The 22,587-nt window shown below is 33.7% G+C and overlaps 10 protein-coding genes and 5 pseudogenes across 15 annotated transcripts, besides 9 other annotated features; 7 read left to right on the forward strand and 8 right to left on the reverse strand.

Moving 5' to 3' along the window:
• Positions 1-225: part of a mobile genetic element that runs on past the window's edge.
• A 2,091-nt stretch (positions 226-2,316) lies between these two features.
• Positions 2,317-2,353: a mobile genetic element.
• Positions 2,317-2,353: a terminal%2Cinverted (terminal inverted repeat of Banshee-A3 transposon ID:TVAGG3_0215350).
• A 456-nt stretch (positions 2,354-2,809) lies between these two features.
• Positions 2,810-2,847: a mobile genetic element.
• Positions 2,810-2,847: a terminal%2Cinverted (terminal inverted repeat of Banshee-A3 transposon ID:TVAGG3_0215360).
• A 393-nt stretch (positions 2,848-3,240) lies between these two features.
• Positions 3,241-3,278: a terminal%2Cinverted (terminal inverted repeat of MuDR-5_TvMULE4 transposon ID:TVAGG3_0215370).
• Positions 3,241-4,437: a mobile genetic element.
• Positions 4,400-4,437: a terminal%2Cinverted (terminal inverted repeat of MuDR-5_TvMULE4 transposon ID:TVAGG3_0215370).
• Positions 4,438-5,407: 970 nt separating this feature from the next.
• Positions 5,408-7,049, forward strand: TVAGG3_0215380 (annotated as a pseudogene). The gene has a single exon. A coding segment is annotated over exon 1 (1,642 nt).
• Positions 7,050-7,211: 162 nt separating this feature from the next.
• Positions 7,212-22,587: part of a mobile genetic element that runs on past the window's edge.
• Positions 8,287-9,705, forward strand: TVAGG3_0215400 (protein of unknown function, DUF4106 family; the record flags this gene model as incomplete). The annotated part of the gene is made up of 1 exon (XM_051226791.1): positions 8,287-9,705. A coding segment is annotated over one exon (1,419 nt), but the record flags the coding sequence as incomplete, so codon positions are not given.
• TVAGG3_0215410 lies at positions 11,142-11,629 on the forward strand (annotated as a pseudogene). Its single transcript has one exon. A coding segment is annotated over exon 1 (488 nt).
• Positions 11,659-11,952, forward strand: TVAGG3_0215420 (uncharacterized protein; the record flags this gene model as incomplete). The annotated part of the gene is made up of 1 exon (XM_051226792.1): positions 11,659-11,952. A coding segment is annotated over one exon (294 nt), but the record flags the coding sequence as incomplete, so codon positions are not given.
• TVAGG3_0215430 lies at positions 12,081-12,892 on the forward strand (annotated as a pseudogene). Its single transcript has one exon. A coding segment is annotated over exon 1 (812 nt).
• TVAGG3_0215440 lies at positions 13,366-13,820 on the reverse strand (annotated as a pseudogene). Its single transcript has one exon. A coding segment is annotated over exon 1 (455 nt).
• On the forward strand, positions 14,038-14,733 carry TVAGG3_0215450 (protein of unknown function, DUF4106 family; the record flags this gene model as incomplete). The annotated part of the gene is made up of 1 exon (XM_051226793.1): positions 14,038-14,733. One exon carries the CDS (start codon positions 14,038-14,040, stop codon positions 14,731-14,733), a length of 696 nt encoding a protein of 231 aa, XP_051111779.1.
• Positions 15,418-15,927, reverse strand: TVAGG3_0215460 (KilA, N-terminal/APSES-type HTH, DNA-binding family; the record flags this gene model as incomplete). Its single annotated transcript, XM_051226794.1, has 1 exon — positions 15,418-15,927. A coding segment is annotated over one exon (510 nt), but the record flags the coding sequence as incomplete, so codon positions are not given.
• TVAGG3_0215470 (organellar and viral DNA polymerase type B) lies at positions 16,633-17,043 on the reverse strand (the record flags this gene model as incomplete). Its single annotated transcript, XM_051226795.1, has 1 exon — positions 16,633-17,043. One exon carries the CDS (start codon positions 17,041-17,043, stop codon positions 16,633-16,635), a length of 411 nt encoding a protein of 136 aa, XP_051111781.1.
• Positions 17,398-18,264, reverse strand: TVAGG3_0215480 (organellar and viral DNA polymerase type B; the record flags this gene model as incomplete). Its single annotated transcript, XM_051226796.1, has 1 exon — positions 17,398-18,264. One exon carries the CDS (start codon positions 18,262-18,264, stop codon positions 17,398-17,400), a length of 867 nt encoding a protein of 288 aa, XP_051111782.1.
• Positions 19,593-19,931, reverse strand: TVAGG3_0215490 (uncharacterized protein; the record flags this gene model as incomplete). The annotated part of the gene is made up of 1 exon (XM_051226797.1): positions 19,593-19,931. The coding sequence occupies one exon, from the start codon at positions 19,929-19,931 to the stop codon at positions 19,593-19,595; it is 339 nt and encodes a 112-aa protein (XP_051111783.1).
• On the forward strand, positions 20,243-20,608 carry TVAGG3_0215500 (uncharacterized protein; the record flags this gene model as incomplete). Its single annotated transcript, XM_051226798.1, has 1 exon — positions 20,243-20,608. One exon carries the CDS (start codon positions 20,243-20,245, stop codon positions 20,606-20,608), a length of 366 nt encoding a protein of 121 aa, XP_051111784.1.
• Positions 20,723-21,582, reverse strand: TVAGG3_0215510 (annotated as a pseudogene). The gene has a single exon. A coding segment is annotated over exon 1 (860 nt).
• Positions 21,737-21,961, reverse strand: TVAGG3_0215520 (phage tail repeat-like family; the record flags this gene model as incomplete). Its single annotated transcript, XM_051226799.1, has 1 exon — positions 21,737-21,961. The coding sequence occupies one exon, from the start codon at positions 21,959-21,961 to the stop codon at positions 21,737-21,739; it is 225 nt and encodes a 74-aa protein (XP_051111785.1).
• TVAGG3_0215530 (uncharacterized protein) lies at positions 22,341-22,493 on the reverse strand (the record flags this gene model as incomplete). Its single annotated transcript, XM_001301156.2, has 1 exon — positions 22,341-22,493. One exon carries the CDS (start codon positions 22,491-22,493, stop codon positions 22,341-22,343), a length of 153 nt encoding a protein of 50 aa, XP_001301157.2.

Raw genomic sequence — 22,587 nt, forward strand, 5'->3', positions numbered from 1 at the left:
TTTTGTCAACCGCGAGCGAAGCGAGTGGCTTTTTATTTTTAAAATTTTTTTTTCTTTCTTACTTTTTTTTCCCTTACTTACAAATTTGATAGTAACTTACCAAATCTCTCTATCATATAATAATAAATTAATCCATTTTTTGTTTCAAATCTGACACGTTACATTTCTGATATGTAAACTTGTCAGTTTTCACTTCACCTCACTGGGCAAGTTTGTGCCTCCCTCCTCTTGAAGTTCATACACAAACAACATAATTTTTCAAAATCCAATTTTTTCAAAAAATGTATGCATTCAAAAGTTCAGATTATATCTAGTCATTATCCATTATTAATTTTGAATTTGATTTTTTGAGATATTCATTTTATTATACGTATTACTCAGAAAATTAAATGTATTTGTGAGGGAAAACGGAGAAGATAATAAATATTGTCATATAGATGAATAAGCAATTTTAAGGAAAATATTAAGTTTAGTAATTTGTGTATATCTTGTTATGTAATGCATATTTTCGCGATCTGACGGCAGAAATCGAATCAGCGGATCCTGAAGAATCAGATTACGCGGGAAAAATAGGTTTTGAACGCTTAGATAGGGCTAAAATGATGTTTTATGAGGTGTGGTGTATAAATATAGTTTTTGCGATAATATGGCATGAGATCAGAATATGAAGTGAGTATATATGTGTTTTTTTTCACTGGTTTATATGTTGAGATAGCTCAGTAGAGTCTGTAAAATAGTTCAGTACATGCTATAAGTTAGATAAAGCACAAAAAAATATGAAATAAATATTAATTAGGAAAAAATATAATGTAAAGATTGTATGTAAAGATACTTATATAGTATTTAAAATTTATTAAAACAAGAGTGCATATTACACTCTTGTCGGTCAAATTTTTGCAATCACATTCTGATCGCAACAAATTGTCTCATTCTGGGAGACATGCAGTGGCAATGTCTCCCTGAATGACACATTGTGACCGACAAGAGTGCATATTACACTCTTGTCGGTCAAAGTTCCGCATTCAAGTTATGAATGCGGAACAGTGTGCCAATCTGGGAGACATGCAGTGGCAATGTCTCCCTGAATGACACATTGTGACCGACAAGAGTGCATATTACACTCTTGTCGGTCAAAATACCGCTATCTGAACCCAATTCCGCACCAGTACCCCATTTTGCGATTAATCCAATGGGAATCACTTCCAACATTAGAACTTTATAGGTGGATCCCACTAATTTATTAAATTGTTCGATCTATTCCTGCATACTACTTTCAAATTAAGAAAGTTCTTGTCTAATGCATGAATATTTTCATATGCATTGCATCAATGATCTAACAATTTAAAGCTCGCTAACAATCTAAAGCAAAAAACAAAATGATCTGCTAACTATGCAGGCAGCTCAAGCGCACCAAGGGGAGGTGTTTTTCTGAATTGGGCGATCTTCGTGAGATCTCAGGAGGCGAAGATTCGGAACCCAACCGGCTTCAAGCTGTAACATCTTGCTAGCAGGCCATACATTTTTAAACAGCCTCTAACCGTTCATCTCGACCACATTATCGGCATTCATATATATATTTGAATATTAAGACAAATAAAACCATTTGTTTGATCGAAATTGAGTAATTTATTGTTAAGGATACCCTTACGTGTCAGATTTTTTGCGCATACGAAGAAGTCATGCTAGACATGAGCTATAAACCTGAAATTTTAGCAACATATTTAAAACTTTTTAAACTACAATACACTTTAATATTCAAGAACAAAAATATTCTTTTTAGAAATTACATAATTATTTTATGTGAAATCTATATAAAAACATATTTTGCGAGCGTAACTTTTTTCTTTATAAGCACCTTATATGACTGATAAACTGTGAAGGCACATAATTGTTAATTCATAGAGTTGATATGTTTCCAAAATTGAGAGGAAATTTGAAAATTGAATACCCTTTCAATTCAATTTTCAAAAGATATCAGCTCCTTCAATAATTGAAGGACGATTTTGATCATTTGCTCTTAAAACAAGTATGCCATGGAGAAAAAAGTTACGCTCGCAAATCTGAAATATAACTATCATATAAAAAAATTAAATTTCTAATTTTTTACTCTATAGATATTATTGGCCACTTGTGTAATGCATAAAAGTTTATGTCATATGCATACATTTGGAAGTATGGGAGACGAGGGAAATTACTTCTATGAGGCACTAGGATTTTTAAAAATTTCTCTATCGGACTCACCATTCAATTTCTCGAAAATTAAAAAAAATCAATAATAGCTAAAATGTATTATGCATAACAAATTTTAATGTTATGTAATAAACAGAAATTCATCAAAAGTGACAGCTCTCAATTTTTTGACATTTGTAAATTCTAAATTGAATGAGAAAAATGAAATAATACTAAGCATAATACAATATTCTAGATTTAATTATAATTAGGGAAAAGTTAGTTTTGAGAGTACTTTTCATAGGCATATAGAATGAAATCTTCTGAAAAATAATATCACATAAACTCATATTATTTTCTAATATATAACTATTTTATATAAAAATCAAATTCAATGATCTTAAAAGCGAAGGATAAACCTCAAAATTTACGAATATAATGAGTGGGAATATAATACTTATCTATCATAAAACCATATGAAATATTAATTTTTGCTTTACGCCTAATTTTTGACGACAATTAGCAAAAAATGTTAAATGTTAACACTCAGTCCATTTGAATATGAAAAATAAAATTGACTTTAATTAATATTTAAAAACGTGCTCTATCAAAAGTTCCAAAAATTCAATATTTTAGCTTTTCTGAGGTGTCACTTTTGATGAATTTCTGTTTACAACAGTTACACGGTATTTTTTGAACTTCATGACATGAATTTTCTTTATATTATTTTTTTTTTTGGATTTTCTATGATTTATGCGATAGGCTGGAACAACATTGTAAGTGCAATGATATCATTTATAGAGAAATCTAAAACTTCAGCATTCAGAACTCGCAACCACAAAAATATTCATTTGCTAAGTAAGTAAAGTTGATTAAGTTCGACACTTAGCTTTTATACGTAAAACCAAGTGTGTATTGTTATTTCTTGTTAAATTATTGAGAAAAAAATAAATTGTAAGAGAAACGATACTGATTATTGAAATAATATTGAGGGTAGCTGTAGATTTCTTCATTAACATGCCGGAAATTTGTTAATCTTGGTTTTCTATCATAAAATCTGTCGAAGAATCTGAGAAAGGGACAGACTAGCCCATTGTCACTTTTTAATTTAGCAAATGAACGCTTATGGAGTGGAGTTTTTGGGTAAATCTGATTTGCTTATAAATGAAATAAAATCAAAAGAAACCATATTGGCATTATATTATGCAAAAATAAATGATCTTACTTAGTACTTTTAAAGTTAATTTCAGAAAAAATTTGACACAATGGTATCCGGCACATACAAGTGGTGTACAACCAAAATATAAGTTGGTTTAAACATATATTGCTATATCTCATGATCTTACTTAGTACTTTTAAAGTTAATTTCAGAAAAAATTTGACACAATGGTATCCGGCACATACAAGTGGTGTACAACCAAAATATAAGTTGGTTTAAACATATATTGCTATATCTCATGATCTTACTTAGTACTTTTAAAGTTAATTTCAGAAAAAATTTGACACAATGGTATCCGGCACATACAAGTGGTGTACAACCAAAATATAAGTTGGTTTAAACATATATTGCTATATCTCATAATCTTACTTAGTACTTTTAAAGTTAATTTCAGAAAAAATTTGACACAATGGTATCCGGCACATACAAGTGGTGTACAACCAAAATATAAGTTGGTTTAAACATATATTGCTATATCTCATGATCTTACTTAGTACTTTTAAAGTTAATTTCAGAAAAAATTTGACACAATGGTATCCGGCACATACAAGTGGTGTACAACCAAATCTTCGACTCGATGAACTTGTCATCGAGTTATATTCCAGTGTTGTTCCTTCATTCCTGATTAAGTTGCAAATTAAAGGTCTGGATTCAGAGAGAAGTGTTAAAGTTATCAAAAAAGTCACAAGAGATTTCGAAGAAATGACACAATTTAAAAAAGTCGAATGCATCAGTATGCTTGAAGCTGTTCAGAAAGGTCTGAAAAATGATACACTTGATCCCAACATTGTTTACTCAACATTAAAAATATTATTGCAAAGAAAACATTTGATTTAATAAACATTTAATTTATTATAATTAATTTTTTATTACAGTATAGTAAAAAATGCTATAAATAAATTATTATATTTTATTAAAATGTGACTTTTAATAGTAAGTGAATAAAATAAATCAGGAATTGGGAAAGAAGTAAGGTTAATTAAAAATAATGAAAATTACAAGTTTAAGGTTAACGAAAAAGTGACAATGGGCGAGTTTGTCCCCCACTCCGAAGAATCTAAAAACGGAGATATGAAATAGAGATCATGTAAATCTAGAGTATCCTGTCAGAAAAATAGACTAAGCATGTAACCCTTTTTTGGTCATAAACACTTTTTACCACTTAGTCATACAGCTGATCATTAAATTTAAACGAGCACTTTTTGTCAGAATTTATTCTTTTACAAAGACAGAAGATTTTAGTATTATTAAAAAAAAAAAAAAAAAAGGTAGTGGGGCCTCCAGGCACTTCGTGCCCTCTAGCCCTGAAGATGTTTAGTATAACTTTGTCCGGACAAGTAAGGATCTATCGTCGCTACAGGAAAAGTTACAGGCGTTCCAAGGAAGTATACTTTGAGAAGCCTTTTCTCCATTTTAAAACAAGATAGGACGGTTATTTTACAAAACTGACAACACTTTTGACCGGATAGTTTTTTGTGCTGAACAAAAAGTGTCATATAAACATCTGTCAAAAACCGCTTTTTAACTTCACTTAAAATGCCACGTAAGCTACGTAAGAATATACGTAAGAGGAAGAGAGCATTGAAACATCCAATAGTAAAACTGACACCACAACAACAGTTGCAACAACAAATTATGAATGACCCCACTATGTTGCAACAAATGTCAAGCAACCCTATGCTTTTAAACCGAGTTATTGGTGCCACAGAGTGGAGGTTTAAGAGCGGCACTTTTAGCGAAAATGGCAGGCTATGGTGGAGCTGCAGACGGAACAGCTTATAACCCTCAAAGTCAAATGAATTTGAGTTCACTCAAAAATCAAAAGCAGATGTCAAAAAGTCAAACATAGACATACAGAAACAAATAAGTGAAAACGAAAAGAAACTAGAATATGACAGACACACAAAGAAACTCAATGAGTTAAACGTAGAAAAAAGAAGAAAGAAGAACAAACTGAAAGAACTAAGTACAGAGGAATATGCGAAAAAAGTGTCAGAAAAAGCAGCAGAAGTAGCAAAAATGGAACAAGATGTTATAAATTTGAAAAAACCATACTACTCAATATAAAGTACTGAAAGATGAAGAGATAAAACAAAAAGCCCTGAAGACATATATGGATAAGCGATGAGTATAAAAAAGAAGTTGAAGCAAATGTAAAGGCAGAAAAACTTTTACAGTTGCAAAACCAAACCGTACAGTATGAAAACTTAGCACAAGAAAGTAAAAATAACGACGACAGCCATGCAAAAGGCAATGAAAAGCGCAGAATATATTAAAAGCTAATAATGACTGGTTAGATGCCAAGCCAACGCCAAAGCAGCCCAACTTATAGGGTCAATAAGGACAAAAAATACAAGCGGATGAAGACAGTTCAAATGAAGCTTTAATGAATGCTGACTTTAAGAACGCCTTCGAAGCTCTTCATAGTAAGGTGAAACTAGTGAACGACTTCTCATCTGGAAAGAAACTGAAGTCTGAAGGTTTCGACAACGAGTTAAGAGAAGTAGCACAAAATATGACGAAAATAACAGATGCAGCAACGAGACAGGCAGTTCAAAGTGCCTATGACGCCGTTAGAGCAGCTGTTGTGGAAAGTCAAGAAAAAGAGTTACAACAGACCAAAACAGACCTAGTAAATGCTTTCTTAAAAACGAAAAGTCAGGTAGGACATTATGCTGCAGATGGAACATATGTGCCAGCTGGTGGAACTTATATACCACCAAACCCTCCAAGAGAAGCACCTGCACCAGGACTACCTAAAACATTTACATCGTCACATGGACACAGACATAGGCATGCACCAAAACCAGCACAACAACCAACAGTTCAAAACCCTGCACAACAACCAACAGTTCAAAACCCTGCACAACAACCAACAGTTCAAAACCCTGCACAACAACAACCACAAACAGAGCAAAACCCTGCACAACAACAACCACAAACAGAGCAAGGACATAAAAGAAGTAGAGAACAAGGAAACCAAGAATTCTTAAAAATGCTTAAGGAAGACTATGGTTACCCAGATACTCTTGACTTTAGTGACAGATATAAAGAAGCTATTAGAAAGTTCAAGGAAGGAAATACTGACCCGAACCTATTTAGCTTTATGGTTCAGCATAAAATCGGATATAATTTCAAACCTGGAAAATACAAGCTCGCTAAGGGATATGATTTAATAGCATATCATCCAAATGACATGACTGAATTTACTCCGAGATATTTGGTGTCAGAGCTAAATGATAATTCAACTCTCTTCATGAAACGCGTAAAAAATAGAGACGGAACGAAAGAAGAAAGGTTATGAGTCCGGATGACTTAGATAGGGAACTTGTTAAAAACGGTCTCGGAATATATGAAATGCCAGCAGAAGGTACAAGAAACTCAACAGGAAGAAGTTCAGATACAACCAGACATGGAAGAAATAGTTCAGCAACAACAGCTAGAAGAGCCTGAAGGAAACGAACAAGTCCCTCCTTTGGAAACTAACTTCACAGAACTAGATGAAGATTTGGAACAGCCGAAAAATCTTGACCCTCAACAAGAGTATGCGGAGAATATGGAATCTTTCCAAGAGTCTAAGAAAAATTCGGCTGACATAGTAGAAGAATATCGAAAAATGTTCGCCCGACATACAAAAGACTCCAACATCAGATGAAAATATTCAGCATAGAATGGAAGAACTGAAAGAAAAGTGTACGCAAATACAACAATCCTTTTTACTTACGACCATATAACGTTCAATCTTTGGCTGAACTCGGTGAAAATAAAAGGTTAAAATTTCACCAAAACATATAGAAATGAAACATTGTTTAAAGTTCATTCAGAACCTAACCAATATGGAAACAAACCTACTTTTGTTTCTGCAGACTATGGAACTACAATGAGATGGGGTCATAAAGCTAATCCGGATAGGTGGTTCATAAACTTACAACCACAATTCCAAGAAGTTGTAGACGCAATGGAAGTGAATGGTGAACCAGATATAGCTGGTATTTTCAGCGCGGCTTTAATGCCATTGAAAGATATGAAAGATGCAGATATTTTGAACCAGTATGAAATGAACATGGCTGATGGAAATATAACACCTGACGTTCTAGAACATTTATCTCAAAGAACTACACAGAACATAGAGATGGTATATTTGGTGAAGAGTTTAGAAAGAAAGTTAGGGAGAGAGAAGGAAGAGAACCTATTGTACATGACCTTGCAAACGAAAGTTTGCAAAATGTCATAAAAAACTTACTTTGCAGACAATGAACCGAGAATGGATGAATATTTAAGAAAACTCAAATGGACAGTACCAAATGAAATGTTAGTATTGAAAAACATATTCCTTGACAAAATAAAACCAACTACAGAAATAAATGACGCAAGACTGAAACATTGGGGGTAAAAGCTTTCCCATTCACAAAAGATATTATTGGTAACATGGAAAGAAACCAGAATGGCTACAAAAACATATATTTGGAAACGAGCTTATTCCATATGGACAAGCTCTGTTTGAAGAGCTTGAACCGGAAACTCAGGAAAGAGTCATGCAAACAATACGCGAAGACTCAAATACAAACTATGACAAAATCTTTCTAGGATATAGGTTACCTGAGATGGGCGACCAGAGCCCAAAGGCAAAAAGGACATGGGAAATTTACAACATACTAGGTGAACATGAGGCAAAGATGCAACAACTTGAAGCAGAGGGCAAGTTACCAAAAGCGACACCAAAGAAGAAGAGTAGAACAAAGTGAAAGTAGTGAAGAAGTTACTTCATCTAGTGAAAGTAGTGGCAATGAAGGAAAAAGAAGAGTTAAAAACTCAGTCAGGAAGAAAGTAAAGCTTGGTCCGCGTGGGTTCTATTATGACAAATAAATCCAACTATTCTATATTTTTACCCATATGAAATGTACGCCGCTCAGAATATAACGCCAACAGTTTTGGATGCCATGAACGGAAATGTTTCCGAATGGTATAACGAATGCGACAATGCCATTAGAAGGTCAGAAATAGTTCCTGGAACTTACGAATATACAACTGCTGTTTCTTATGGAAACGTAGGTGAGTTTGGAGAAGGTTCTTCAACAACAGTAGATATTGCTTGCGACAGGTTTCATATTATTTCTATTGACAACTCATTCTTATACGTGGAACAAGACATTGAAATAAAACCTTCTGCCAAGTTGTCTGACAAGAAAGGTTGCAATGGAATTTTCTATGTCGGATACCAATATGCTCCAGAAGTTTTCATGGGATATAAGATATATTCTAACTCTGACTTAGTTCAAACAGTAACATGGGCAAACTATGAATGGTTCGCTTTGAGAAACTCAGTACAACCACAAGCTAGAGAACAAACAGACCAGTATGCAAATATTGAGAAAATAAGAAGACTTGACCCTAACGTTCCAGGAGTTTATGTTAACCTTTCTGGTTCAGATGGAACTGCTGCCACTAAAGTAAAACTGAAACTTAGAGTTCCTTTGTCATCTTTCCTCATCTTCAGGTTTTTAAGATACTTGCCAAACTGGGCAGGAAAAATTTCTATCGAACTTACTCCAAGCAAAAATAACTTAGTCATTGCACCAACACAAGACCCATTCAGTATTACTATAGCTGGAACTGGTGGAGCCAAGTTCTGTGACTTTTGCAAAGACAAAGTTGACTTAGACTTTGGTTTCTCAAACTTCAACAATGAAGTAAACTATTATTTCAATGCTGCTGGAACTGCTTGGGACCCAGTTAAGTTCACATGCGAAAAGTTTGAATGCAAGAGAATAGAAAGCAGACTTGCAGTCTATATGTTGGACCCAGATATTTCAAATGCTTTAGCTGCCAAATATATTGCAGTTCCACTTATGTTCCCTATACACCAAATATCTGTCAAAGACTTTGCAGGTGAAGTTGGAAACCAAAGTGCTGACCCAGGTGCAAGAACAGATATTGCTTTAACAACTGCAATGAAACATGCAGATACTATGTTTGTACTGTTCAGACGAACTATAAATGACTATTCTTGTTTCTACAACCCCGGTATTAAATATCATATAAACATAGATGGCAAATATTATCCAAGAGAAGAATATTCTACAGTTGAGGATATGAGGTCATACAACTTGACATTAGATGCTATGAACTTTAACAACAATTTCACAACAACCATTAACCCTGAAATGCAAAGTTCTATTATGCCATATGTGAAAGTATGGACTCATACAGGAGGTCAAAAAACTCAATATACAAATGGAGACCGTTCAAACTTTTGGCTTGGCATTCCATTTGCTGACTCAGAAGACTTTATGGGTGGTATTTCAACTGTTGGTACTGTACAAATACAATATACTGGTGACAGAGACGGTCCAGATGAACTGAGAGCAAAGAAGTTTACAAAACCAATAGCACTTTTCACGGAAGATGCTCTTTTGAAGATTCGTTCGATGAAACCTGCTGGGGCTCCTCAGATTGGTATAACGACAGCTTCCATCGAGCAGATTTTGGCAGCAGGTCAGTAAGTTGTTCTTGAACTGACTTCTCTCCGTCAAATATTGACAGTACGCCAGTTTTGACATAATATTGTAAGATAAACTTACCTTTAGAAATATCTGTAAGTTTTGTTGTTATATTTTTGTCTGCTTCAAGAACTTTCACCATTTCAGTTATACCAACTTTCTTTGCTTTATGAAAATATTTAGGTTCAGCAAAGACTGCTATTCTATAACATTTTCCATTGTTTGTGTAAAGAACTATTCTGTCAATGTATTTGTATTGTTTGTGTGTGTAAACTTTGTTCTGCTTCAATTCGAAGAGATATCCGAATACGTCCATCTTTTTATTCTAAGTAAAATGTCATTTCCGAAAAATAGAAGCGTGAGTGTTTCAAAAGGTTTAATGGCGGTGGCAGATGTGAAGTTAAATTCACCAACTCAAACAAACAGTCAAAGTATTGTTGTCAATGTCAAAGACAGAGATGTTGAAGTGGGGAAACCATACGAGGACGAAGATGGTATAACAATTGTTCCTGTAAAAGAACAACCAACATATCCTGAAGTTAGCAGAGACTTAAGTTCTGTTGCAGATATTCGAAACGACTACCAACAACTGAAAGACAAACTTCAAACTCAGGAGAAGATTTGTCAAGCTTTAAGTATAATGTTAAACTTGGTCGAACACAACCCTGTAAAAGTGAACTCATATGTCATTGCACCTCATGAAGTTTTGAAAGAACTATTGAAACTTTTGACAGAGGCAGACGATATAAACATCAAAGAAATAGAACCCGACATTAGTTGCTGTGGTGTTTCATATAATGTCATTGACAAGATATACGTTATGAAAGGAGGTGAAACGTTGAACTTAAAGTATAGTTTCCCAGACGTCATAAAAATATTTGACGACCACAACATTTCATTAAAATTTATTTGCTAAGTAAATGGCAGAAAACATACTTCTGTATACTATAACAACAAAGAACCCTGAGTCATATAACTCTATAACTACATATCTTCAAAGTCCTCAAGGAAGATATTGTAAACTAACCTTAAACACAATGACAACTAAAGCATGTTTTGCTCTTTTGACTCCAGATGACTATATTGTTTTAAATGGTATGAAATACTATTGGGAAGATACATATTCTGAAATACCACCAGGTGGTTTTGTAGACCTGTTTAACCAACTTTTTCCAGATAAAAATATTTTAAGTTCTATAACACATGCGGGAACTATAAACTTTACTGGAACTTTTCCTTTCATTTTAAATGACATGAGTTATAATGCAAAACTTATTTCAGGGTTTTACAACCAAACATTTCCTATAGAAGCAGAATGGAATAATGGATATTATATTGTAAAAGGTTTGTCTGTTCCGTTGACTTTAAGTACACCTATTTTATATATTGTTTCAAACTTAGTTCAAAGTGTTATTCGAATGTCGACAGAAACTATTATGACCAAAAGATACTTATGCGTATAAATAACACATTCTCTGCTGGTTTGCCTATTGTTCATTCGAATGCAGAGTTTTCAGCTTTAGTAAACTCAAACACTTTAGCAAACATAAACTTAACCTTAGTTGACGCAAACTTTGTTCCCGTAAAACTTTTATGTCCTATGTATATTTCTATGACAGCAGAAAGTATAGAATTGGAAGATGCAACCGGTGAAGGTATTGTATTACAAGACCAAATGCCTCAAACTCAGCAACAAATGCAAGAAATACCTCCTGAGATGCAACAACAAAGTCAAGAATAAAAAAAAATATTTTTTTTATTTTTATAAAAATGTACAGAATAGATGTTTCAGATTTTTATGACTTCCAAGCATTCAGAAATATGTGTCCATTTCGAGACTATAACAAAGCAGTCGAGAATTTGAAACGTTTAGTCATTTATGTCGACTCTGCCCCAGAATGTTATGTCATGAAAGAATGGGTTGTTGTCTTTAACAAACCTAAAGCGACAATAGTTTCAGAACAAGAATGTAGACAGAAACTTAAGAAAATAAAAGTCGTACAAGTTGGCATGAAGATGTTAGATGCTTGGGATATCTTATTGTCAAAGTTAGAAGATTTTTCAGTTCGAGGTATAAAGTTCTATACACCTTCTCCAAACTTCTATTCTATCTTCACTGGATATAAATATGAACAAGTAGAATGGAAAGAAAATATTATAGAAGCTTGGTTAGACCATGTCAAAGAAATTATATGCAATGGAAACGAAAGAGTCTATGAGTATATCTTATGTTGGTTTGCAAACATCTTACAACATCCAAGTGCTAAAAATGAAACTGCTCTCATTATAATTGGAAAACAAGGAACTGGTAAGAACACATTCTTTACAGATATTTTGTGCAAACTGTTAGAGGGCTATTCGAACCCGAATATGACAAACTTAGAAAACATCTGCGGTAAATTTAACTCTTCAATTGAGAATATGAAACTTATAGTTTGCAATGAACTTCAAAGTATAGATACAACAAAAGTTTTGAACTCAGATGCTTTGAAGAGTCTTATAACAGACAAAGTTGGAGTTGTTGAAAGAAAGTATAAAGACCAAAGAGTTTGTGAAAATGTTGCAAACTTCATTATGGTTTCAAACAATGCTGTTCCGATGAAGTTAGAAAGTTCTGACAGAAGATATGTAGTTGTCAGAACGTCAGATTCTCATATGCAAGATACAGAATATTTTGACGACTTAGCAGAAACTTTGACATCTGACTTTTACAACCATTTGTTCTCATATTTCATGACATTAATATTTCTAAGTTCAATCCAAGACAAATTCCACATACCGAAGAGAGACAAACATTGTTAGAAGCAAACAAGAGTGTATATGAACTGTTCATAGATGAAACTGACTTTGTGTCATTAGATGAAAGGTCATTGTACGATTCGTATAAACATATTGTCAAGAATATGGTTATATGACAGCGTCTAAACGAACATTCTTGGCAAATGTCAAAAGTCTTTTAGACGTACAGAATGGTGTATATACAAAGAAAAATTTTTCTGAGTAAATTTTAAAAAAAATATTTTTTTATCCGATAGAAAAGATGGCAAAAATTCATCTCAGTAAACAAGTACATGTCAGGACTTAAAGAAGAACTAGACCCATTCACATATTGAATGTTTACTTCTACCATTTTGAAAAGTCTTCATTCAGCAAAGTTTGGAACATCGAACCAGTTAAGTTTGCTATTGTGACTAAAAATGGTGCGAAATTTGAAGACTTAGACATAGAAGGTTTGTTAGCAGTCAAAGAAAGTTTTGACAGAAGGTTTTCAAACCTTAAAGAAGGCAAAGCATACAAAACTTGTTATACCTTATGAACCAAAGAAAGCAGACGACTATGAATATTATGAGTCTAAAGTTGTAGAAGTTCAAGGTAAATTGGGTAAAAAGATTTTAGAGTCTAAGCCAGTGTTTACTCCTAAAGAGGAAGAGAACATTGACATTGACCCAGAAATGTTCTAAAAATAAAATTTTATTTTTACATGTCAAATTTCTTTTTCTCTGGAACTGGTTCAGGTTCTTTCTTCTCTTCTTCTACTTTCTTTTCTTCTTTTTTCTCTTTCTTCTTCTTTTCTGGTGGAGTTATGTCAAATTTGGCGCAACTATATTTATGTAAAAGTTCTTTGTCCTTTAATAGCTCTTCTATTCTGTTTTCTATTTCATCTTCAAGAACAGCGCATGTGTCTTCTTTGCATTCTAAGAACTTTTGTTGGACTTCATCTTTCCAATCGGCGTCATCTCTGTCAACAAGTCTGTCATGACAAATTTTAAGACTGCTCTGCTTAATGTTTTATGGTTCTTGTCATATTCCCAGAAACAGAACTTTAGAACAAATTCCCCTTTCTTGTTTACACTATGTAAGATTTTATGGTCGACAGATGTTTTGCTGTCGAAAAGCTTGTCTCGAATATAGATAGCGAAATCGCTAGACATTTTTCTAAAAGATAAAAATTTTAATTTTTCTAAAAATATGTTAGAAAAAAAGTTTGCTGACATTGACAAGAAATTTGAGAATGTTTTTAAATAAGAACAAGAGGAAGTTAGAAAATGCTCAGATAAAGCCTATACATGACAAGTTCTTATTTGCTCAGAATGGTATAACAGGTCTAATTGCACCACCTGGGTCGGTAAGACTTTCACTTATCTTAAAATGGCTGCACAACAACAAGAACTAGATGAGAAGAACCCATTCTATGAGTTAGTTGTCATTTGTAGTACTTCTGGTCAATTTGACCAAACCGTCAATTCGTTCAAAGATATTATAAAGAAGTCTAAGTTAGTATGTATAAAGGATACTGAGTTGTTAGATTGGATAAAGAAGTACCAAAGAAGAGTTTTGAAGTATAATGCTATAAATGAGTATATAAATTCTAAGTTTAAAGACCCAAATGAGGAAATGCAGAGAATATTAGAGAAGAAACACTTCAGAAACAAACAGAAAGAGATAGAATACATTTCGAAGAAATTGCAATCTTACGATTGGAAGACTTACCCTCATAGATGTCTTCTTATCTTAGATGACTTTGCTTCTCATCCTTTGTTAAAGAATAGAGAACAAGATATGTGTCGAATTCTTAAGAAGCTCAGACACTTTAACATTTCAGTTGTCATTTGTGTACAGACAGCAAAGAGTTTAAGTAAGGATGTTAAAAGAATACTTACTGACATTATACTTTTCCCCGGATTGTCCGAAGACGATTTCATGGAACTTATGAAAGAGTCCATGGCAGGTAAGTTTGACAGACATGAACTATGGGAGAAGTACAAAGTCATACAAGACCCTCATACTTCTTTCAGAATTCATATCTACGCAAACAAAGTTCAAATTGTAAAAAGTCAAGCTTGAAAAATGTAAGTGTTTAGTCTTAGTAAGTCTGTTGTGGTGCTGGGGCTGTCGGTTCTTCTGGCTTTGGAAGGCATTCAGGAAGAGGAACGTCAGTCATCCGTTTGTGTCCTGTCGGAAGGAAAAATTTTTTCTGAAGTTCGACCAAAAAGTTCTCAATTTTCGAAAATTTGAATGGTTTACGGACGGACAACTGGAAAATTTTTTCCTGTCGGAAGGAAAATTTTTTCCTGTCGGAAGGAAAATTTTTTCCTGTCGGAAGGAAGGACTCGGAATGCCAGAAGGATTTGACAAGGCAATTTACTTTATAGAGCTACCTGAGCCATCTGAAGTCAAGCGTAAAAATAAATGGTTCATCTACTCTACTTGTTTGAAGTTGTCAAAATACTCTGTTATTTTTTCCTTTAACAATGGCAAATCTTCTTTGAATGTAAGTATTGTACAACCTTTCATATCATAGTGTGTTTGAGGTAACGTATCTTGAACTATTTGTTTCACATCTTCATTTGGGGTCATTGAAATCGGTAAGTTTTCGCGATAGAACCAATTTCTGTCAGATTTGTAAATCTTAGCAAGGTCGTAAAAGCTTTTGTTGTTTCTTCTGACTAAATGCAACATAACCATATCTTTATCTTCTTCATTTTCCATCTCTTCAGTATAAATCATATACTTATAGTTCTTTTCCTTACCTTTTGGTACCGAACGTGGTATTCTTTTCTGAATGTTTTTGTCTTTTGCTTCAAGCTTGTTCTCTAGCTCTTCACGTTCTTGTCTATGAATTTCGTCAAGAAGTCTGTAAATATTCCAAGCATAACGAGGCGAAGCCCACATTGCAACAGCATTTACAAGAAGTCTATGTACATACCAACCTCTCAAACCATTTGGCAATTTTTCACGATTTTCATAGAGTTTTGGCGACTGGGGTTTTTTACCTACTCGCTGTTCTTCACTGTTTTCAGAAAAAAGTATGTCTCGCTGTGCTTCGCTTAAGAGTTCAATGGTGCTTTGGTTCCTAAACCAGTCTTTAGGAAGCTTAGTGTCTGGAGCAAAACAAGCCGTCAAAATACTTTGCATCTGGTACATATCGTCTTTGACCGAACGAATGAGACGTAACTGTTTGTTAAACTGTATGTACTCATATTCTTCATTTATGGCTTCATGAACGATAGCAGTTGTTGTGTTCTCTGATGTTGACATATCTGTCTTTACATACAAAATAAAAAAATAAATAAAAATAAAACTAACTTTATTTTTTCTATCTTAAGGAAATTCACTGTTTTCATGTGTTTTATGCAAGACCGAAAAAAGTCGGTCTAGAGAAATTTCACTGTTTTCATAGAGTTTTGGCGACTAAGGTTTCTTACCTACTCGCTGTTCTTCACTGTTTTCGTACGGAATCTCTTCTCTCGGTTTTTCGAGGGTAGCAATCTTATGCCATTTTACTCAGATTTTTGTGCTGAATTCAGCAAAAATAATGTTTAGGTGAAGAGGTGCGATCTCACCTGTTTTTTCACCTGTTTTTTCACAAGCGTTTTACATGGTAAACGTTATTTTTACATTATGACACGAAGTGAAGAGTAACACTTCGTCAAAAAAATCCCTGAAATCATATCTTACATACAAAATAAAAAAATAAAATGACACTTTTTCATTAGATAACTGTTATTTTTTGACGAAGTGAAGAGTAACACTTCGTCAAAAAAATCCCTGAAATCATATCTTACATACAAAAAAATACAAAAAAATGACACTTTTTCATTAGATAACTGTTATTTTTTGACGAAGTGAAGAGTAACACTTCGTCAAAAAAATCCCTGAAATCATATCTTACATACAAAAAAATACAAAAAAATGACACTAACTTTATTTTCTGACTTTCACAAAAGACCAAAAATAAACGCTTTACATGTATTTTTCAGCAACTTCGTCAAATAATTTTATAGCTTTATCTATCTCATCTACTTCAAACGTTTCTTTACCTTTCGTGGGAGCACCATACATTTTCTCAAACTTTTCAAGTAGTTCTGTTTCAGCAGCTCTCATATCATTAACAAACACAACCTTGACTCTATTGACTGTAGAGTCATATCTTAGAGTTATATTATATGTCCTTCCTATCTTATATCTTTTTGTATTGAAGTCCTTCGGTTTCTGAACGATGTAAAGTAAGCCTTCACTGCAACGTTCCGTATCGAATGAACCATATGTTATGAAGTTATATCCAACAACTGGGTCTAACCATAACAAAACTATTGGTATAAGACTTTTGTCTATAAGATATGCTCTTGTTCCATGAAATGCTACCGATATCATAAGCTCAGGATTTCTTGTCAAAATTTTCTGACTAGAAGCAATTCTAACCCAGTCCTGCGGTCTCTTTCCAGATGGAGATAAAATGTCTGACAAAGAATATTTGTTGTATTTCTTTGAGTATCTTACGTTTAAATCACCTATTCTAACCAATTTGGTGTCATTGTCTATCTTTTTAACTGTTTCAAACTCAATGTTTGTCATATATGTCTTTACATACAAAATAAAAAAATAAATAAAAATAAAACTAACTTTATTTTTTCTGTCTTAAGGAAATTCATGAAATTTGGTCATTTTTCAGCAAAAATAATGTTTAGGTGAAGAGGTGAGATCTCACCTGTTTTCTCACCTGTTTTTTCACAACCGTTTTACATGAATTGTACGATGTATATTTGAAATCCTAAACAGTTTCGTAGCTTCTATTTCTTCTGTCAGTATGTCAAAAGTTTTAACGATACCGAAAGTTTCTTTATATTTCTTCTTGACGTCAGATAGAAGGAAATCTTCTGCTGTTGGATAGTTTTTGTTCAGAAATTCTAACATGTCCATTTTATCTTCTGCTGGTTTTTCTGCTTCTTTCTTTAAGTCTGCATAGTCGTTTCTCATACGTTCTATCTCTTTGACGGAGTAGTTATATTTCCTCATTGCTGCTTTACATTTAGAACATTGCGGGTTCATTTTTGCGTTATATTCTGAAACCTTACCTGCTAAAACAACTAAAGCGTCAATGGTTTTCTTTAACTCAAAAGTTGCTGGTTTTATCTGTTTGTTCCATACCTTGCCTCTTCTATCTTCATCTCTTATCTGCCATACACATTCAGCAACTAACGAAACAAAGTTGTCGTAGGTCTTAAATTCTTCAGATTTATATATGTCAGAGATGTTCTTATATACCATGTCGCAATCTTTGTCCATAACCTTATGGTTGCAATGAAATCCTAGAAACTCATAGTTTACCTTTCGTATGAACTTCTTTATTTCTACTGAGTCAGTTGCTTTGACTTCTATTTCATCGAATTCAGGAATAGTGAGCTTTTGTTGTTGGATTTCAGGCAATTTGGGTAAATGGTCAATAATGTCCTGCATTTCATAAAGATATTCTTCATTTGTTTCATCTTTCGCACTACAGTCTAAATTACATGTTAAAAGTTCTTGCTTTATCTTCTGGATTTCTGTTTCGAAAGTATATGAAGAAGGAATGAAGCTTTTCATCTCTACTAACATAGATGTTGGATTCATGACTAACGAGTTTGGTGCTGTTGTTGTTTGAAGTGTTGTTGTGCCGATTGTTGACATTTTTATTTTTTTATACAAAATAAAAAAAAATAAAAAAATAAAACTAACTTTATTTTTTATTTCGGGAAAATTCATGAAAATTCAAGAGGTGAAAAAAGAGGTGAAAAAGGAGGTGAGATCGCACCACTTCACCTAAACATTATTTTTGGGTCCTTTACGCTCATTACGATGAAGAAGTCATGACAAAACATTTACGTTCATGTTTGACAAAACATTTACGAAGAAGTCTTGACAAAACATTCATGAAGAAGTCTTGACAAAACATTTACGAAGAAGTTTTGACAAAACATTTACGAAGAAGTCATGACAAAACATTTACGAAGAAGTCATGACAAAACATTTACGAAGAAGTCATGACACTTTTTCATTAGATAACTGTTATTTTTTATTTCGGGAAAATTCATGAAAATTCAAGAGGTGAAAAAAAGAGGTGAAAAAACAGGTGAGATCGCACCACTTCACCTAAACATTATTTTTGGGTCCTTTACGCTCATTACGAAGAAGTCTTGACAAAACATTTACGAAGAAGTCTTGACAAAACATTTACGAAGAAGTCTTGACAAAACATTTACGTTCATGTTTGACAAAACATTTACGTTCATGTTTGACAAAGCATGTACGATGAAGTTTCGACAAAACATTTACGAAGAAGTCATGACAAAACATTTACGAAGAAGTCTTGACAAAACATGTACGAAGAAGTCTTGACAAAACATTTACGAAGAAGTCATGAAAATTCAAGAGGGTGAAAAAAATGACACTTTTTCATTAGATAACTGTTATTTTTTGACGAAGTGAAGAGTAACACTTCGTCAAAAAAATCCCTGAAATCATATCTAACATACAAAATAAAAAAATAAAACTAACTTTATTTTTTCTATCTTAAGGAAATTCATGAAAATTCAAGAGGTGAAAAAAAGAGGTGAAAAAACAGGTGAGATCGCACCACTTCACCTAAACATTATTTTTGGGTCCTTTACGCTCATTACGATGAAGAAGTCTTGACAAAACATGTACGAAGAAGTCATGACAAAACATTTACGAAGAAGTCATGACAAAACATTTACGAAGAAGTCTTGACAAAACATTTACGAAGAAGTCTTGACAAAACATGTACGAAGAAGTCTTGACAAAACATTTACGATGAAGTCTTGACAAAACATTTACGAAGAAGTCTTGACAAAACATTTACGAAGAAGTCATGACAAATTCAAGAGGGTGAAAAAGAGGTGAAAAAACAGGTGAGATCTAACCTTCTACCCTAAATTATATTTTTGGTCCGGGAACAACTTTCTCTCAATTGGAGCTGTAGCATACTCTTTGCGTAAACGGTTCAGACCTTCTTCGAACTCTTGGTCTCTCTTCGATTTGGATTGAGATTGGAATTGCTGAGGTGGAGCTTGCTGGAACATCCAAGGGTTGGGGAAGTAAGGCATAGGCAGAGGAGGGTAGTTCGGGAAGCCTTGTGGTGGGTAGTAACCTTGAGGTGGAAATTGGTAGTAAATCGGAGGTACTTGCTGGAACTGAGGTGCAGGGGCTGGTGCTTTAGGTTCCTCTGGTTTGGGAATGGACTGGGTTGGTGGTACGTCGGACATTGTTCTGAAACAGTACAAGACTAGTTCTGAAACAGTACAAGTATTGTTCTGAAAAAGTACAAGTATTGTTCTGAAGCAGTGCAAGTATTGTTCTGAAAAAGTACAAGTATTGTTCTGAAAAAGTACAAGTATTGTTCTGAAACAGAAAATTTTTCTCACAAATTGAGAGCTTTTACGGGAAATTTGTTCTGAAAAAGGACAAGTATTGTTCTGAAAAAGTACAAGTATTGTTCTGAAACAGTACAAGACTAGTTCTGAAACAGTACAAGTATTGTTCTGAAAAAGTACAAGACTAGTTCTGAAACAGAACAATGGACAACATCGAGCCATTAGATGAGGCAATTTACCTTATAGAGATAAATGAAGTTGTTAAGCAGTACTTGGGCAAGGACAAAGCCAACAAGTCCCTCGGCTGCTGGTTGTCTGGAAGAGGTGCGCTGAATCTCGAGACTTCGACTGGAATTCCAATTCAAATACCAGAAAACACTCCTTTCGACGACATAAAGCAAGCAAAGAAAGAAGCTCGTGTTAAGTTCCTAAACAAACGTCCTTGGATACTACTTCCAAACAGAGAGAGTCCAATTCCACGAATTATACAAATTCTCAGAGCACTGTTCCACTTCTCGGGTCAACCATTCTACATAACCTGTGAAGGCGACATCCAACCAGTTCAGTAAACCTTAACGTTTAACTTCACTTTTTTATGTTTTTTGTGAAAGTGTCAAAAATAAATTGTTTTCATGAGTTTTCTACGATGTTAGAAAAAATGTTATTTTCTAATATCTTCACATTCAATACTTTTTCAGCACTTTTCCGTAGTTATATATGAAAGACAATTCGAGATAAAAGTCATAGTACAATGGAATAATATGTTGCACACCATTTGTTGTGAACCAAACTTGAAAGTCAGAGAAACTGTTACTAGGTGGTTCGTAGAATTTAGAAGCAAAGTCATAAAAGTCCTTACCAATACATAGAAAACTATTGTTGCTTGAACTGAAACTTGCATGACACATAACATTTTGAGGGTCAAACACGTTTCTATAAACTGTCAAATCTGCTGGTGGAAGTATAAATTTAAATGGACCATCTGGTGGTAATGGTTCGTTCTGGTTTAGTAACCGAAGAAATTGTGCCCAAGAACGTTTGTCTACTTTCCAAAATAAAAACTCTGTATCTCTTGGAGGGTTAATTTCAATCTTTTGAAATGAAACGGTGGAGTTCATCTTGTCATATTCTAGTTTCAGATAGTATGTTCCATTTAGTAAAGAGTCGTATTTTTCTTGAAATTCCCAATAATATTTGTTCATTTGAGTTTGAAAGTCATTTAGAGTTTTCTCAAGACTTTCGTCTGAACGAACTGTAAAGATTCTCATTTCGTCAAATTTGTCTATTAGACCATCAGAACCTTTATACTGCCCATGAAATATACTGCGAACATAAATGCGTTAGTTCTATTTGAAAACAAAACTCTTCTAAATCCTATTGCCTTTGCATCTGAAGGACTTTGAAGCCAACGAATTGGATAGTCAAACCTGTATACTCGGGATGAAATTTCTTCATCTGAAATAGTCCTACCAGCATTTGTAAAGATATAGTCTAACGGTTTTGTATCTGCTACTTTTGTTCTTTGTTTTTCAACCTGAAGCATTTAATATATGTAAAAATATATTGTTTTAAAATGGTATGCCATTTCATATTTCTCATCTAACAAACAAGTTTTCCAACTCTGCTTTTATTCTAGCAGATTTTCTATCCATTCTATATGGGGGCATTTTTATAAAAATAAAAAAATATTTTTTTCTTTACTTTACATAACCACCTGCTGCCATAAGTCTTTGACGCCAACCCATACCAGCTAATGAAGGTTGACTTGGTTTAGTTTGGAAACTAAACTTTGGTTTTGGTTTATCTTCAGTTTTTGGTTTTTCTTCTTCTATCGGTTTTTCGTCACTTTTCGGTTCCTCTGACTTTACTTCACTTGCAGGAACAGTTGTGTCGTCAACATCTTCATAAATATCATATGCCATTTGTTTTTGTTTTCCTTTCAACTTTTTGTGTTTGTTGTAAAGTTTAGAATATTTCGACTCTAAGTCAATGAGATGTTCTATAATGAACTGTTGGTCAGTGAAGTAAACTTTTCCATCTGTTGTCTCGAAAGCTCCTTCAGACTTCAATATTTTATTTGTGAGAGTCTGTTTCTTTTTTGAGATACTAGCCGTTCCATTTTTATGAAAAGTGACTTTGTAGTTAGGGTTTGTATTTCCAGACCTGGCACTTTCTATTATTGAATTTTTCTCTTCATCTGTAAGTTCTTTGACAGGTTTTGACAATGGTTCTGAACTTTTTGTTTGTGGTGTCAAATCTACCGTTTCAACTTCTTCGGTCATTTCATCTCAGTAAAAAAATTTAGTTTGGTTTGTTTTCAACTGGTTGTTGTTGTTTTTTAAGTCGGTCTAAAACTTCCTGAGGTATAGGAAGAACTTGACAAACACGTTGTGTAACTGCTGGAAGCCGACAAATCCATCTTGAACCCATTTGTCTCAATGCTGTATTGTTCATTTCATCTCAGTAAAAAACTTTACATTCCCCACGTTTGAGGCGGTTGAGGTTGGTTATTGTTTACCCACTGTTGTGCATGGTTATATCCTCTGTT

This window comes from Trichomonas vaginalis, chromosome IV (assembly GCF_026262505.1).
Source record: "Trichomonas vaginalis G3 chromosome IV, whole genome shotgun sequence".
Classification (NCBI taxonomy): domain Eukaryota; phylum Parabasalia; order Trichomonadida; family Trichomonadidae; genus Trichomonas; species Trichomonas vaginalis.